At 46.0% G+C, this 15935-nt stretch overlaps 1 protein-coding gene across 15 annotated transcripts in view; it reads left to right on the top strand.

Moving 5' to 3' along the window:
* LOC106573459 (FERM domain-containing protein 4A) overlaps nt 1–14442 on the top strand; it is a 150938-nt gene extending 136496 nt beyond the window's left edge. For 5 of the 15 annotated variants that reach the window (XM_014148529.2, XM_014148525.2, XM_045697107.1 and 2 more), the window contains exons 15-24: nt 589–722; nt 899–1021; nt 3950–4241; nt 4403–4459; nt 4629–4866; nt 5012–5173; nt 5333–5686; nt 5778–6349; nt 9376–9475; nt 11402–14442. In XM_014148529.2, coding sequence (XP_014004004.1) covers nt 589–722; nt 899–1021; nt 3950–4241; nt 4403–4459; nt 4629–4866; nt 5012–5173; nt 5333–5686; nt 5778–6349; nt 9376–9475; nt 11402–11504 — 2135 coding nt within the window. In that variant the 3' untranslated portion in view covers nt 11505–14442. Of the gene's footprint in view, nt 1–588; nt 723–898; nt 1022–3949; nt 4242–4402; nt 4460–4628; nt 4867–5011; nt 5174–5332; nt 5687–5777; nt 6350–9375; nt 9476–10067; nt 10140–11401 lie in introns of all 15 variants that reach the window. The other 10 variants (XM_045697118.1, XM_045697114.1, XM_045697115.1 and 7 more) reach the window with 9 other exon arrangements.
* Nucleotides 14443–15935: the final 1493 nt, after the last annotated feature.

Raw genomic sequence — 15935 nt, forward strand, 5'->3', positions numbered from 1 at the left:
TGTGTGTGTGTGTGTGTGTGTGTGTGTGTGTGTTAATCTAATGACACGCTGCCTCGCAACAGAATGATGTCACTGATATGTCGCTGTCACATATGAGTAGTGCTGTTATGTTAATGTGTCTCCGTCACTTCCTCTCTACCGTTTTCGGCAGTGTAGACCTTCTGGATCAATCTATCAACAGTGCAGGGGGTGTATATTAGTGCTACACAGTAAGGTTATAGTACAAATGACCTGGACTAACCTGTACCCCCTGCACATTGACTCGGTACTGGTACCCCCTGTATATATCCTTGTTATTGTTATGTCATCTTATTGTGTTACTTTTTATTTTTTACTTTAGTATATTTAAATATTTTCTTAACCCTATTTCTTGAACTGCATTGTTGGTTAAGTAAGTAAGCATTTCACGGTAAGGTCTATCTATACCTGTTGTATTCGGTGCATGTGACAAATAAAATTGGATTTGATAGTAAGCTTGTTTCTTACAGTTTTCTACGCTCTGGTCCATGTTCAGTGCTAAGTTCTAAGAGTATCTGTTATCTGTGTGTGTGTTCTGACTGTATCTCTGCTCTGTGTATGTCTGTGTAGGTTCCCAGGAGTCGGACAGTTCTCAGACAGCTAAGAAAGACATGCTGGCAGCCCTGAGGGCCAGACAGGAGGCTCTGGAGGAGACTCTCAAACAAAGATTAGAGGAACTCAAGAACATCTGTATCAGAGAGGCGGTAAGACACATGCACAAACACACATACATACCAACATCAATGAGTAATGATCAATTAAATGTATTTCTCTCTCCTTCTCTCTCTTGCTGCTCTTCTCTCTCTCTCTCTCTCTCTCTCTCTCTCTCTCTCTCTCTCTCTCTCGCCCTTTCTCTCTCTGTCTCTCCTTCTCTCTCTAGGAGTTGACAGGGAAGCTGCCTAAGGAGTATCCATTGGATCCAGGGGAGGAGCCTCCGACGGTCAGAAGGAAGATTGGCACTGCCTTCAAACTGGACGAACACAAGATCCAGCCGAAAGGAGAGGTCAGAGAAACCTCTCAAACTGTAACTGCCCCTTTAGGATCCTGCCTAAAGGAGAGCTCAGAGAAATCTCTCCAACCATAACTGCCCCTTTAAGATCCAGCCTAAAGGAGAGGTCAGAGAAACCTCTCAAACCATAAGTGCCCTAAGTCCACATCTGATCCAACTGTTTCCAGTGGTTCCATTCAGTTCTAGCTAATTGGAGGAGTTCTGTTTGTCTCCCAGTGTAGATAAACTTCCTCATGAACCTGGGGTTATTTAAAGCTGCAATATGTAACTTTTTGGGCAACCCGACCAAATTCACATAGAAATTTGAGTTATAGATCTGTCATTCTCTTTGACAGCAAGTCTAAAAAGCGGTAGATCTGTTCGTTGTGTGCTATTTCTATGCTTCCCGTTCTTACGTTTTTACTTTCGGTTTTGTTCACCAGCTTCATATATTTATGGACGATATATTTCACAGTGGTTTAGATGGTACCGTGATTCTCTACACTATATACTTGATTGTTTTGTCACATAAACTGAAATTACAATTAGAATTTTAGCAACCAGAAAATGGAGGAGCAATATCTGCATAGTGCATCTTTTATAGATATGGTTAGACTTGGGGATGGAGAATTGATCTTAAATCATTGGTTGAAACAGAAGAGTAACTGGGGCATTGGCTAAGCCAGCACTTTGAAAAGTTTGGGATCTGCTTTGAAGTTGGTTTGAAGTCATCCTCAATCCCTCTTTCTCTCTCTTCTTCTCTTCTTCTATTGCTGAATCTGTCTGTCTGTTCTTCTATTTTGTGCCTTAGTAGATTTTCCACTGCTTCGGGGCTGACTAAAAATAGCTTGTCTGCTCCGTACCACAGGAAGTGGTGATAGTGGGAGAGAGAGAAGAAAGTGTGTGTGTGTGTGTGTGTGTGTGTGTGTGTGTGTGTGTGTGTGTGTGTGTGTGTGTGTGTGTGCGTGCATGCGTGTGTCTTGGATTGTATGCATTGAAATGAATCCAGGGTCACAGCATTATGAAACCACGAGGCTAGCAGGAAGATGCCTCAGGTTTTACACTAGTCAAACCTTGTTACCTCAGAACACACACACACACACACACACACACACACACACACACACACACACACACACACACACACACACACACACACACACACACAGAGATTGTTTAGTGAGAGGGATTCCTCCAGGCTGAGGTAGTCTTGGGGATGTTGACCTGTGTGTGAAACAAGCCTAGTGTATTTACCTCTTTATCTTTGTGAGCTGTGCTCATATTTACTGTTCTGTTGTGTTTTTCTGAACCCCTGCCCTGGACATAAGTTCACCCACACATGGACCATGCATACACAGGGATGTGTGTTATGGGTAGGGGTATGTGTGTTATGGGTAGGGATATGTGTGTTATGGGTAGGGATTTGTGTGTTATGGGTAGGGGGATGTGTGTTAGGGGTAGGGGATGTGTGTTATGGGTAGGGGGATGTGTGTTATGGGTAGGGGGATGTGTGTTATGGGTAGGAGGGATGTGTGTTATGGGTAGGGGGATGTGTGTTATGGGTAGGGGGATGTGTGTTATGGGTAGGAGGGGATGTGTGTTATGGGTAGGGGGTTGTGTGTTATGGGTAGGGGGATGTGTGTTATGGGTAGGAGGGATGTGTGTTATGGGTAGGGGATGTGTGTTATGGGTAGGGGGATGTGTGTTATGGGTAGGGGGGATGTGTGTTATGGGTAGGGGGGATGTGTGTTATGGGTAGGGGCATGTGTGTTATGGGTAGGGGATGTGTGTTATGGGTAGGAGGGATGTGTGTTATGGGTATGAGGGATGTGTGTTATGGGTAGGAGGGATGTGTGTTATGGGTAGGAGGGATGTGTGTTATGGGTAGGGGTTGTGTGTGTTATGGGTAGGTCGATGTCTGTTATGGGTAGGGCGATGTGTGTTATGGGTAGGGCGATGTCTGTTATGGGTAGGGGGATGTGTGTTATGGGTAGGGGAAGATGTGTGTTATGGGTAGGGGGATGTGTGTTTTGGGTAGGGGGATGTGTGTTTTGGGTAGGGGGATGTGTGTTATGGGTAGGGGAATGTGTGTGCTTGTATGCATCCATGCGTAGAGCCGTGTGAAAGCCAGTTGAAATAGTTACTGTTTTCTGTCTGTTCACTAGTCTCGCCTCACTAGTCCCTGTAGAACGTACAGAAACACTAAGTCCCAATGGTTCCCATGTGATGAAACACTGTTGCTGTTGGGTCATGATCTGCTCTCTGCTGTTATTGAGTTGTGTGTTATGGGTAGGGGGCTGTGTGTTATGGGTAGGGGGCTGTGTGTTATGGGTAGGGAGCTGTGTGTTATGGGTAGGGGGCTGTGTGTTATGGGTAGGGGGCTGTGTGTTATGGGTAAGGGGCTGTGTGTTATGGGTAGGGGGCTGTGTGTTATGGGTAGGGGGCTGTGTGTTATGGGTAGGGGGAGTTGGGGGCGAACATGGGGTCTCATAGGAGATGGTGAGGAGGAGGGCGGTGAGGGGGTGATTTTTGGGAGAACTGGGGTCTGAGGAAGCTAGCCAAGGCTGGGGGAGGTATGGAGGTGAGGGGGGAGAGTTAGGGGGAGTTGGGGGTGTTTTAGGGATTCTCATGGGAGACGAGGCAGGGCTGGGAAAGTGTGGGGAAGGAAGGAAGATGGATGGTTTCCTCATTGTGTTTGTACTGGCCTGGGAACATGCTTTAAGTTACTGCTGGATGTGAGTGAGTCATGTCTGAGTATGTGTGTCTGAGTGTGTGTGTCTGAGTGTGTGCATGTGTGTCATCACTTGTGTGTGAGTGTGTTTGTTTGTGTGTGCATGTGTCACTTCCTAACCCTTGTGTGTGTCTCTCTCTCTCTCTCTCTCTCTCTCTCTCTCTCTCTCTCTCTCTCTCTCTCTCTCTCTCTCTCTCTCTCTCTCTCAATAGGAGGAGGAGCTAGAGCGTCTAGAGAGGGAGTTTGCCATCCAATCCCAGATCACGGAGGCTGCGAGGCGTCTGGCCAGCGATCCGCACGTGAGCAGTAAGAAGCTGAAAAAACAGAGGAAGACGTCGTACCTCAACGCGCTGAAGAAACTCCAGGAGATAGAAAACGCCATCAACGAACACCGTGTCCGCTCTGGGAAGAAACCCACGCAACGCGCTTCGCTTATCATAGAGGGTGAGACTACACACATGCTGAGAGAATCGCTTATAAGAACCACATCGCGTAATAAAGAGGGTGAGACCAGGCACACACACAATCACAAATTCACAAACACACACTCGCATACACACACACACATGGCAAGAAGTGCTCATGAACATGAATTGAAACACACCTACTTCACCTTAACCAATGCCATAGTGAAAGTGTTTTCCTCTGTTTTTCCTCTCCCACAGAGGCCAACATCGGCTCAGAGGACAGCTCTCTGTCTGACGCTCTGGTCCTAGACGACGGTATCTCTCTCTCTCTCTCTCTCTCTCTCTCTCTCTCTCTCTCTCTCTCTCTCTCTCTCTCGCTCTCTCTCCACTAAAATACATCTAAAAGTTCATCAGTGTCTTTCTAATTGGGACTAATCAGTGATCCATCAATCTAACCAACCCCTATCTCCTCTCGCTCTATCAGATGACCCCCAGATGACAGGGACCCCCACCTTCTCTCCGGCAGTGTCTCCCCATAAGGGCCTCCCTCCCCGGCCTCCCTCCCACAGCCGGCCCCCTCCCCCCCAGTCTCTAGATGGCCTCAGCCACCTGCACTACTCCCGCTCCGAATACGACAAGTCCCCCATTAAACCCAAGATGTGGAGCGAGTCCTCGCTGGACGAACCCTATGAAAGGGTCAAGAAACGCTCTTCACACTCCAGGTGAGAGGTCAACTCTGTTGCCATGACGATATATCTATACTGGGGTCGTGGGGCATGTGATAGTTGGTTGAATGATAGTATAATGATTTGAAGATAGCAACAGTAATGTTAAGGTTTTCTAAGGGCTCTGTCTCTCCTTGGCCAGTCACAGGCGGTTACCCGGCTCTGGTAGTTGTGCGGAGGCAGGAGGCAGTAACTCTCTGCAGAGTAGCCCCATCAGGAGTGTTCCTCATTGGAGCTCCCAGTCCAGCATGCCCTCCACCCCCGACCTGAGGACCAGGACCCCTCACTACGTACACTCCACCAGGTAACCACCAGATAACCTCAAAATATCCTTCAGAAAAGTACTGCGCTATGGTCACCTCACTAGGTCAAAGTCACAACCATACTGTAACCTCTCTCTTCATCTTTCCCTTCCTCTCTCCATCTCTCGCCCTCCCTCTCTGCATCTCTCTCCCTCCACCAGGTCTGTGGACATCAGTCCCACCCATCTGCACAGTCTGGTTCAGCACTTTAGGAACCGCAGCTCCAGCCTGGAATCTCAGGGCAAGCTGCTGGCCTCCGACCCCGACACACACACTCACACACACACCCTGGGAGCCCCGGGCAGCCCAGACATCTTCCTGGCCCCGGGGACTCGCAGCTCCAATGGCTCTGACCCGCTGGACGACTGTTCGTCCTGTACCTCCCAGAGCAGCTCAGAACACTACTACCCTGGGGTAGCGCCGGGCTCCAACCCAAACTACTCCACCCTAGGAGAGGACTCCCCTTCCAAAGCCAGGCAGAGACAGAGACAGAGGCACAGGTTAGTACAGCACAGGTGGGTGTGTCCAGAGACTGACTTTAGGCTTGTTTAGCAGAGGATTTGTTTCTATGTTTAATATGTATGTTAACCTCCTCTCTCTCTCCAGGTCAGCAGGTCACCTTGGTTCCTCTAACTCTGGCTCCATGCCCAACCTTGCAGCCAAGAACGGTTCAGGGTGCGGTGGTACGGGGAGGGCAGGGACTGGGTCAGGGCAGCACGGGGTGTACCTCCACAGCCAGAGCCAGCCCTCGTCCCAGTACCGGATTAAAGAGTACCCCCTGTACGTAGAGGGCAGCCCCAACCCGGTGGTGGTGCGCAGCCTGGAGAGTGACCAGGAGGGCCACTACAGCGTCAAGGCCCAGTTCAAAACCTCCAGCTCCTACACAGCCGGGGGCCTCTACAAGGAGACCTGGGGGGGCGAGGAGGGGGGAGAGGGGAGCAGCAGACTCACCCCGTCCCGCTCCCAGATCGTACGGACTCCCTCACTGGGGCGAGAGGGAGGAGGAGGGGGTAGGGCAGTGGTGTCGGATGAGTTGAGGTGTTGGTACCAGCGCTCTACGGGCAGTGTAAAGGAGAGGAGTCACTCCGGCTCCAACACGTCGGACAGCGGCTCGCTGCCAGGCACGCTGGGACCCGGACGAGGGAGCAGGGTGGGGACGCTCGCCAAGGGATCACCAGGTGGGTGACAACACACACACGTAGACCCGTTTATGTTCTAGGATAGAATCTGGTAGGATAGTTCTAGTTTTGATTGGGTCAGGCATTGTAAAAGACATATATATATATATATATATATATATATATATATACAAAAAAACACACACACACACACACACACACACACACACACACACAGTTGAAGTCGGAAGGTTACATACACTTAGCTTGTAGTCATTAAAACTAATTTTTCAACCACTCCACAAATTTCTTGTTAACAAACTATAGTTTTGGCAAGTCGGTTAGGACATCTACATTGTGCATGACACAAGTCATTTTTCCAACAATTGTTTACAGACAGATTATTTAAGTTATTGTATCACAATTCCAGTGGGTCAGAAGTTTACATACACTAAGTTGACTGTGTCTTTAAACAGCTTGGAAAATTCGAGAAAATGGTGTCATGGCTTTAGAAGCTTCTGATAGGCTAATTGACATAATTTGAGTCAATTGGAGCTGTACCTGTGGATGTATTTCAAGGCCTACCTTCAAACTCAGTGTCTATTTGCTTGACGTCATGGGAAAATCAAAACAAAACAGACAATACCTCAGAAAATAAATTATAGACCTCCACAAGTCTGGTTCATCCTTGGGGGCAATTTCCAAACGCCTGAAGCACCACGTTCATCTGTACAAACAATAGTATGCAAGTGTAAACACCATGGGACCACACAGCCGTCATACCGCAGGAAGGAGATGCGTTCTGTCTCCTAGAGATGAACGTACTATGGCGTGAAAAGTGCAAATCAATCCCAGAACAACAGCAAAGGACCTTGTGAAGATGCTGGAGGAAACAGGTACAAAAGTATCTATATCATCAGTAAAATGATTCCTATATCGACATAACCTGAAAGGCCGCTCAGCAAGGAAGAAGCCACTCCTCCAAAATCGTCATAAGAAAGCCAGACTAGGGTTTGCAACTGCTCATGGGGACGAAGATCTTACTTTTTGGAGAAATGTCCTCTGGTGTGATGAAACAAAAACTGTTTGGCCATAATGACCATCGTTATGTTTGGAGTAAAAAAGGGAGGCTTGCAAGCCAAAGAAAACCATCCCAACCATGAAGCACGGGGTTGGCAGCATCATGTTGTGGGGGTGCTTTGCTGCAGGAGGGACTGGTGCACTTCACAAAATAGATGGCGTCATGAGGAAGGAAAATTATGTGAATATATTGAAGCAACATCTCAAGACATCAGTCAGGAAGTTAAAGCTTGGTCGCAAATGGGTCTTGCAAATGGACAATGACCCCAAGTATACTTCCAAAGTTGTGGCAAAATAGCTTAAGGACAACAAAGTCAAGGTATTGGAGTGGCCCTGACAAAGCCCTGACCTCAATGTTATAGAAAATTTGTGGGCAGAACTGAAAAAGCATGTGTGAGCAAGGAGGCCTACAAACCTGACTCAGTTACACCAGCTCTGTCAGGAGGAATGGGCCAAAATTCACCCAAATTATTGTGGGAAGCTTGTGGAAGGCTACATGAAATGTTTGAACCAAGTTAAACAATTTAAAGGCAATGCTACCAAATACTAATTGAATGTATGTAAACTTCTGACCCACTGGGAATGTGGTGAAAGAAATAAAAGCTGAAATAAATATTTCTCTCTACTATTATTCTGACATTTCACATTCTTAAAACAAAGTGGTGATCCTAACAGACCTAAGACAGGGAATGTTTACTAGGATTAAATGTCAGGAATTGTGAAAAACTGAGTTTAAATGTATTTGGCTAAGGTGTATGTAAACTTCCAGCTTCAACTGTATATACACACTACCATTCAAAAGTCACCTAGAAATGTCCTTGTTTTTGAAAGAAAAGCAATTGTTTTGTTCATTAAAATAACATACAATTGATCAGAAATAGAGTGTAGACATTGTTAATGTTGTAAATGACTATTGTAGCTGGACACGGCTGATTTTTTTTATGGAATATGTAAATAGGCGTACAGAGGTCCATTATCAGTAACCATCACTCCTGTGTTCCAATGGCATGTTGTGTTAGCTAATCCAAGTTTATAATTTTAAAAGGCTAATTGATCATTAGAAAACTATTTTGCAATTATGTTAGCACAGATGAAAACTGTGGTTCTTTAAAACTGGCCTTCTTTTCACTAGTTGAGCAATAAAACTGGCCTTTACACTAGTTGAGTATCAGGAGCATCAGCATTTGTGGGTTTGATTACAGGCTCAAAATGGCCAGAAACAAAGCACTTTCTTCTGAAACTCGTCAGTCTATTCTTGTTCTGAGAAATGAAGGCTATTCCATGCAACAAATTGCCAAGAAACTGAAGATCTCGTACAACGCTGTGTACTACTCCCTTCACAGAACAGCGCAAACTGGTTCAAACCAGAATAGAAAGAGGAGTGGGAGGCCCCGGTGCACAACTGAGCAAGAGGACGTTAGAGTGTCTAGTTTGAGAAACAAACGCCTCACAAATCCTCAACCGGCAGCTTCATTAAATAGTACCCGCAAAACACCAGTCTCAACGTCAACAGTGAAGTGGCGACTCTAGGATGCTGGCCAGAGTTCCTCTGTCCACTGTCTGTGTTCTTTTGCCCATCTTAATCTTTTCTTTTTATTGGCCAGTCTGAGATATGGCTTTTTCTTTGCAACTCTGCCTAGAAATTCATCATCCCGGAGTCGCCTCTTCACTGTTGACGTTGAGACTGGTGTTTTGCGGGTAATATTTAATGAAGCTACAAACTTTTGAACGGTAGTGTATATTCTTTACAGAATAGTTAGTTCATGAAAGAACATTGGAGAGGCTGATGTTTAGCAGTGTGTGTGTGAATGAGTGTAAAGTGATCCCTGAACCAAATGGAGCTCGTTAGTCATCTTAGTCACAGTGGGGCATAGCTGGGATAACACAGCCCTTGACCACCTATTGGCGTGTGTGTGTGTGTGTGTGTGTGTGTGTGTGTGTGTGTGTGTGTGTGTGTGTGTGTGTGTGTGTGTGTGTGTGTGTGTGTGTGTGTCTCTGTACATCAGCGTCTCCTCACAGCCCGAGGAGTGGGACTCCCTCTAGTGAACAGGCCGCAACACCCACGCCCCCCTGCAGCCCACAACACATCCTCAACTGGCAGAGCGGGTACGACACACACATGCACACACACACATGCACACACCAATACATAATTTGCAGAGTGATATATAACGTGTTTGGGGTTAAATACCAGGCACTCAGGATCCTAATCCTATTTGACATTTAACCTTGGGTTAAAGGGTAAACGTTAAAGGCTTTGGCTCCTGTATTGCAATTCACAGGACAGAATCTGCATCCTCACAAAACATCATCAGCATCTATGCTTCTCTTTACAACCTCTATAACCTCTGCCTCACCAACCCCTAACTTTTGTACTTCTGCAGCACGGTACTCTGTCTAGCTACTGATCACACGGCTGTCTTGTCTTCCTAAAGGACTAACTGATTTGTTAACTTATCTTTCCTCTCTTTCACTCCTCTATTTCTCCTTCTCATTCCATCCCTCTTCTCGCTTTTTCCTTCTCACTCCATCCCTCTTCATCTTTCTCCCTCTCTCCCTCTCACTCCCTCTCCTCCTGTACTAACCTCTCTGCTGTCTGTCTGTCTGTCTGTCTGTCTGTCTGTCTGTCTGTCTGTCTGTCTGTCTGTCTGTCTGTCTGTCTGTCTGTCTGTCTGTCTGTCTGTGTTTCCTGGTTTAGCGGTACAGCAGACAGCTCTCCTACTGAAGACGTGTGTCAGTCTCCCACTCAGCCCAGCTCTGACGCATAGAGGTACTATCTGTCTGCCAGGACTCTATCAGAACACAGACCTAGAAACACAACAAATATACCAGAGAACGACAGAACAATAATCGAGAACCATATACCATACAAACAACCCATACTGTCGGTCTGGACACTCCTAGACTTCCAGGATATAGAAACACACCCGATAGAATAAATCCTGGCACCTAGACCAGAGACATAGAAACAGAAACTCAAATAGATCAGGGGCATAGAAATAGATCCCCTTGACTAGGTATGTAGAAACAGAACCTGAACTAGATCAAAGGTGTAGAAATAGAATCTGTTTTCTAGATTCTTAGTTTTGTACCAAATACTGAGTTGAATAGGCTCTTCCCGTTTCTAATCCTTTCTAATAGCAAGTTTGGGAATGGTGTCTGTTCTATCTGCTCTGTTTCTATGACTGTAACTGGACTCTGCATGTCTGCTGTGTGTGGCTGCTCTCTAAAGCAGGCGTTTTGACTCATCTTTATCGGCTGGCCTACCCTTCCTCCTAGACTTTGATTGTTGCTTTTATGATATGGTTATACATATATTTGCTTTAGTAAAACAAAAACAATAATTTTTATTTTATGCACTTTGAGATGATTCTTGAAGAATTAAAAGCGCTTCACAAATGTAATTTATTATTATTATTACTACTACAGTAAATCCTAACCCTCACTCTGTACTCTATTACCAGCCCTAATTGAACTTGAACTTAGACAACTCAATAGCGTTTCTCACTGTTGACTTCTCCCAGGCGTGTGCGCTCATTGCTCGTGTGCTTCCCCCTCAAAGATTGTTAAGCAGTAGCCACAGGGAGTATCCAAAATAATACCAGTTCCTTCATTCTAAAACCATCAGAGTAGTACACTAACAGGACGTGTGACTTGCCATAGAGACAGCAATATAGGAGGAGTGATTGGCCAGTTTGAAATGAGGCCTGAAAGGAGGGATAGGCCTTATGGATTGTACACATTGTTTTCACAAAAGCTTTAGATCTAGACAAAGACATTAACCATCAGAGCAATGAGACCAAAACGACACAAACCAATCAAGTTTATTGATCATAACAGTTTGTTACAGTCCTTGTTTCAGACCCCCCTTGACGAAGAACGGTTTCACTAAGCGAAGAAAACAATAACTTCTGTAGATTTTGTGGAAGCAGAGTGCATAAGCCATCAGTCTTCCAGTATTTCCATAATTAAAAATGGTATTCTCTCTCTCTTTCTCTCTCGCTCTCTCTCTCTCGCTCTCTCTGTCTGCAGGTCATTCAATGATAGTTGTTTTCTCAGCAGTCCTCTGTGTTCAGAGCTGGCAGATGTCCAGTGGTACGGACACGACAAGGCCAAACCTGGAACCCTGGTCTGACCTACTGACCACCACCCAACACCTACTGACCCTTACTGACCCTCAACACTGACCCTTACTGCCTCCACCAACCTCTCCTCTAGCCCTGACTAGACTGGCCTCATCATGGACAGGAAACCCTCCTCCATCCCTCCCTTTATCCATCTTTCCCTTTATCATTTTATGTGCATATCAAGCTTGGTTGAGCTGGGGTTTATAGGAAGGACATGCCCAACTGGGCAGGACTATTTCTGTGGAACAGCCAAACAGAGCCACTGAATGATCGTGAACTCTGACCTTTAATCCCTGACCCTGCTTCAGTCTGAGCCCCAGGGAGACCAGGAGTGGGAAAGGGGGGAGGTGGGGGGGTGTAAGAGCACACACACATACAATCCCCTGCCCAGACTACACGACCCTCAGGCCCTGACTTATATCTACCCCTGACCCCAGTGTGTTGCCAGCCAATCAGAGGATACCTACAAGATGAAATGTGTTTTGGCTCAAATTCTGGGCCTGTGTGTACGCTGGATCTGCTAGGTTCATTTCATGTTCGAAGTCTGTTTATTTCTCTGTATCGTTTTGTACAAAAAAATGAAAATATTGCTTGGGAGACGCAATTACTTTTCCACCCTTTAGGAAAATTGCAGAGCAGATTTTTGGAGAATTCTAGATTATCTGAAAGACAAATGACAAACGTACAAACATTCCCAACAATTATAATCCCAATCCCAACTATCTATCCCACAACCAAAGATCCACCTGACTGACCAATGGCACCAGTCCCATGGACACACTGGGTACACTGGTTTATCATACTGGAAGTTACACCCCACATACTGGGAGTTCTCAGAGGAACTGAAAGACTGGTCAATTCTACTGGGATCCTGCTGGGAGTTCTGAGCACATCTATTGGGATGTCAGTCATCCGAATTGGGAGTGTACAACAGCCAGCCAGACTGATCGACTAGTCTCTGGTACTGGGACGATCCACACTGCTACTGAGCAGTAAGCTCCTGGACTTGGATGTTTTCTCCACTATGCTGGGGCACTGTGCTCAGCTCTACTGGGAGATTATGGGCAGACCGGGGGCCCTGCACAGCCAGACCTCAGACAGACAGGGACAGACTGGGGGCCCTGCACAGCCAGATCAGAGACAGACAGGGACGGACTGGGGGCCCTGCACAGCCAGACCAGAGACAGACAGGGACGGACTGGGGGCCCTGCACAGCCAGACCAGAGACAGACAGGGACGGACTGGGGGCCCTGCACAGCCAGACCAGAGACAGACAGGGACGGACTGGGGGCCCTGCACAGCCAGACCAGAGACAGACAGGGACAGACTGGGGGCCACAGACACTTCTTCAGGGTTTGGGTCCTGGAGAGCCAGAATATGCTAGGAATCTCTTGCTTAAAGCTAATGTCTTGAGTTTGGGTGAAACTGTAGCTATGTGTGTAGTAGTTTTGGGTTGAATTGGAATTAAGACCACATGTACTTTTGTGGGTTTATTTCCAAACATATCTGCAGGCTTTCGGTTGTCTATTTCATCTGGCTCCTCCCCTTCATTTGACTTCCTGGTGAGAGGTGAAAGCTGATTGGATGTTTAGGGCTGTGTGGAGCTGTCAATCACACAGTTGTGGCGAAGGGCACACCCTTCCCTCACAGTTGAGCTGTGCATATGATGAGATTGGTGAGATATTAAACACTTCTCCATGCGTTGTGACATCATATACCTGACTGTCTGTGCAGTCCTGTGTTTAAAACGGGATGCAACCCATGTTTAAGGACCAGTCTGTCTGTGTGACGTCAATCTGTCCAACCCCAAGATTGTTCATTGTCTCAGACACCAGTGTAGTATATTTGGGGGTTAATATTTAGATAAAGCATGAGGCCTGTAAACTCTAGAGGGTCCTCATTTGTACAGGTCATTATCTCAGGCTATACTCTCTCTGCCTAACATATATCAACCGGTCAGAACACACACACATCTTGTATGTGGACTCACACACACACACACACACACACACACACACACATTCTTTTCTCAGCGGTGCCATCTATGTCTGTACTCACACCCAGCACTGAAAACCAGGGGCGCTACTTTCACTGGGGACGGGGGGGACACATTCTGAAATTGCATTTTTGTCCCCCCCAGTTTTATCATTGGAATGTGATACAAAACTAGGCAACGGTGTGCTTTAGGACCATGCGGACGCCTTCGAGCGGTCGGGTAGACTGTTTGGAATGTTAATAATAATATGTCCCCCCCACTTCTTAAACCAAAGTCGCGCCCCTGCTGAAAACAGCCGCTCATTAAAACTACAAACCATATAACTACAAATCCCACAGGGCCCAGTTCCTAGTCTAGCAGAGGAAGTGTCTGCTGTATAGAGATCCTGCTTCCCAGAGCCAAATGAACAGCAGGAAGAGGTCTATACACCAATCAGAGAGATGTCAAGTTAAGTATTCAATCTTAAGTTTTGATACCAGAGCACAACATACACAGTTAAACACAATATATGAAAACTATGGGCTCCCGAGTGGCGCGGCGGTCTAAGACACTGCATCTCAGTGCAAGAGGCGTCGCTACAGTCCCTGGTTAAATTCCAGGCTGTATCACATCCGGCCATGATTGGGAGTCGCATAGGGTGGTGCACAATTGGCCGGGGTAGGCCGTCATTGTAAATAAGAATTTGTTCTTTACTGACTTCCCTAGTAGTTTTATATATAAACTATAGGCCTATAATATACAGAACCAGTTTTCATCTAGTTCTCCTCCTGAATTTTTGATACATATAAGGGGATTAAGAACATCTGCATAACAACACGTTCATGATGTAAGAGTAAATCCAGACTTAATATAAAAAGTAACACACACACATCTAGTATAGAAATAATGTCACACCAGAACCAAACAGGGTGTTTATATTATTGTGCTTCTATTACTACACTGAACAAAAATATAAATACAACATGTAAAGTGTTGGTCCCATGTTTCATGACCTGAAATAAAAGATCCCAGAAATGTTCCATACGCACAAAAAGCTTATTTCTCTCAAATTTTGTGCACAAATTTGTTTACATCCCTGTTCGTGAGCATTTCTCCTTTGCTATGAAAATCCATCCACCTGACAGGTGTGGCATATCAAGAAGCTGATCATTACACAGGTGCACCTTGTGCTGGGGACAATAAAAGGCCACTCTAAAATGTGTAATTTTGTCACACAACACAATGCCACAGATGTCTCACGTTTTGAGGGAGCGTTCAATTGGCATGCTGAATGCAGGAATGTCCACCAGCGCTGTTGCCAGATCATTTTATGTTAATTTCTCTACGATAAGCCGCTTCCAACGCTGTTTTAGAGAATTTGGTGGCACGTCCAACCGGCCTCACAACCGCAAACCACGTGTATGGCGTCTTGTGGGAAGGCAGTTTGCTGATGTCATTATTGTGAACAGAGTGCCCCATGGGGGCGGTGGGATTATGGTATGGGAAGGCATAAACTACGGACAACGAACACAATTGCATTTTATCAATGGTAATTTGAAGGGACAGAGATCCTGTGACGAGATCCTGAGGCCCATTGTCGTGCCATTCATCCGCCGCCATCACCTTATGTTTCAGCATGACAATGCACGGCCCAATGTGGCACAGATCTGTACACAATTCCTGGAAGCTGAATATGTCCCAGTTCTTCCATGGCCTGCCTACTCACCAAATATGTCACCCATTGAGAATGTTTGGGATGCGCTGGATCAGCGTGTACAACAGAGTGTTCCAGTTCCCGCCAATATCCAGCAACATCGCACATCCATTAAAGAGGAGTGGGACAACATTCAAAGGCCACAATCAACAGCCTGTTCAACTCTATGCAAAGGAGATGTGTTGCCCTGCATGTGGCAAATGCTGGTCACACCAGATACTGACTTGTTTTCTGATCCATGCCCATACCTTTTTTTAAGTTGTCTGTGACCAACAAAATGCACATCTGTATTCCCAGTCATGTGAAATGAATAGATTAGGACCTAATGCATTCATTTAAATGGCCTAATTTCCTTATATGAACTGTAACTCAGTAAAATCTTTGAAATTGTTGCATGTTGCATTTATATTTTTGTTCAGTATAGATGATGTCATCAATGAACTCTGAACTTTGACATTAGTTTAGTAAGTGAGGCCATCACCGTATCCCGCGGTAACAGGGCTGTGACACAGTGAGAATTTATAGCCATGCCCTTGAACCCCTACATTTAATTTATAGATTCCATACACCTCTTGCTTACATAGACCAACTCTTGTTACAAGCAAATTCTAAAACAAGTATTTTAAAGCACACCTTATTGTTTTGTACTGGGGAAAAGAAACCTTTGCCTAACATTGTTGTAATGCTGTATGTAGACAGTCGTCATTGTGTGTACAAAAACCCCAACAAAACAATTAATTGCGGTCTCTC

The sequence above is a fragment of the Salmo salar genome, chromosome ssa16, assembly GCF_905237065.1.
Source record: "Salmo salar chromosome ssa16, Ssal_v3.1, whole genome shotgun sequence".
NCBI lineage: Eukaryota > Metazoa > Chordata > Actinopteri > Salmoniformes > Salmonidae > Salmo > Salmo salar.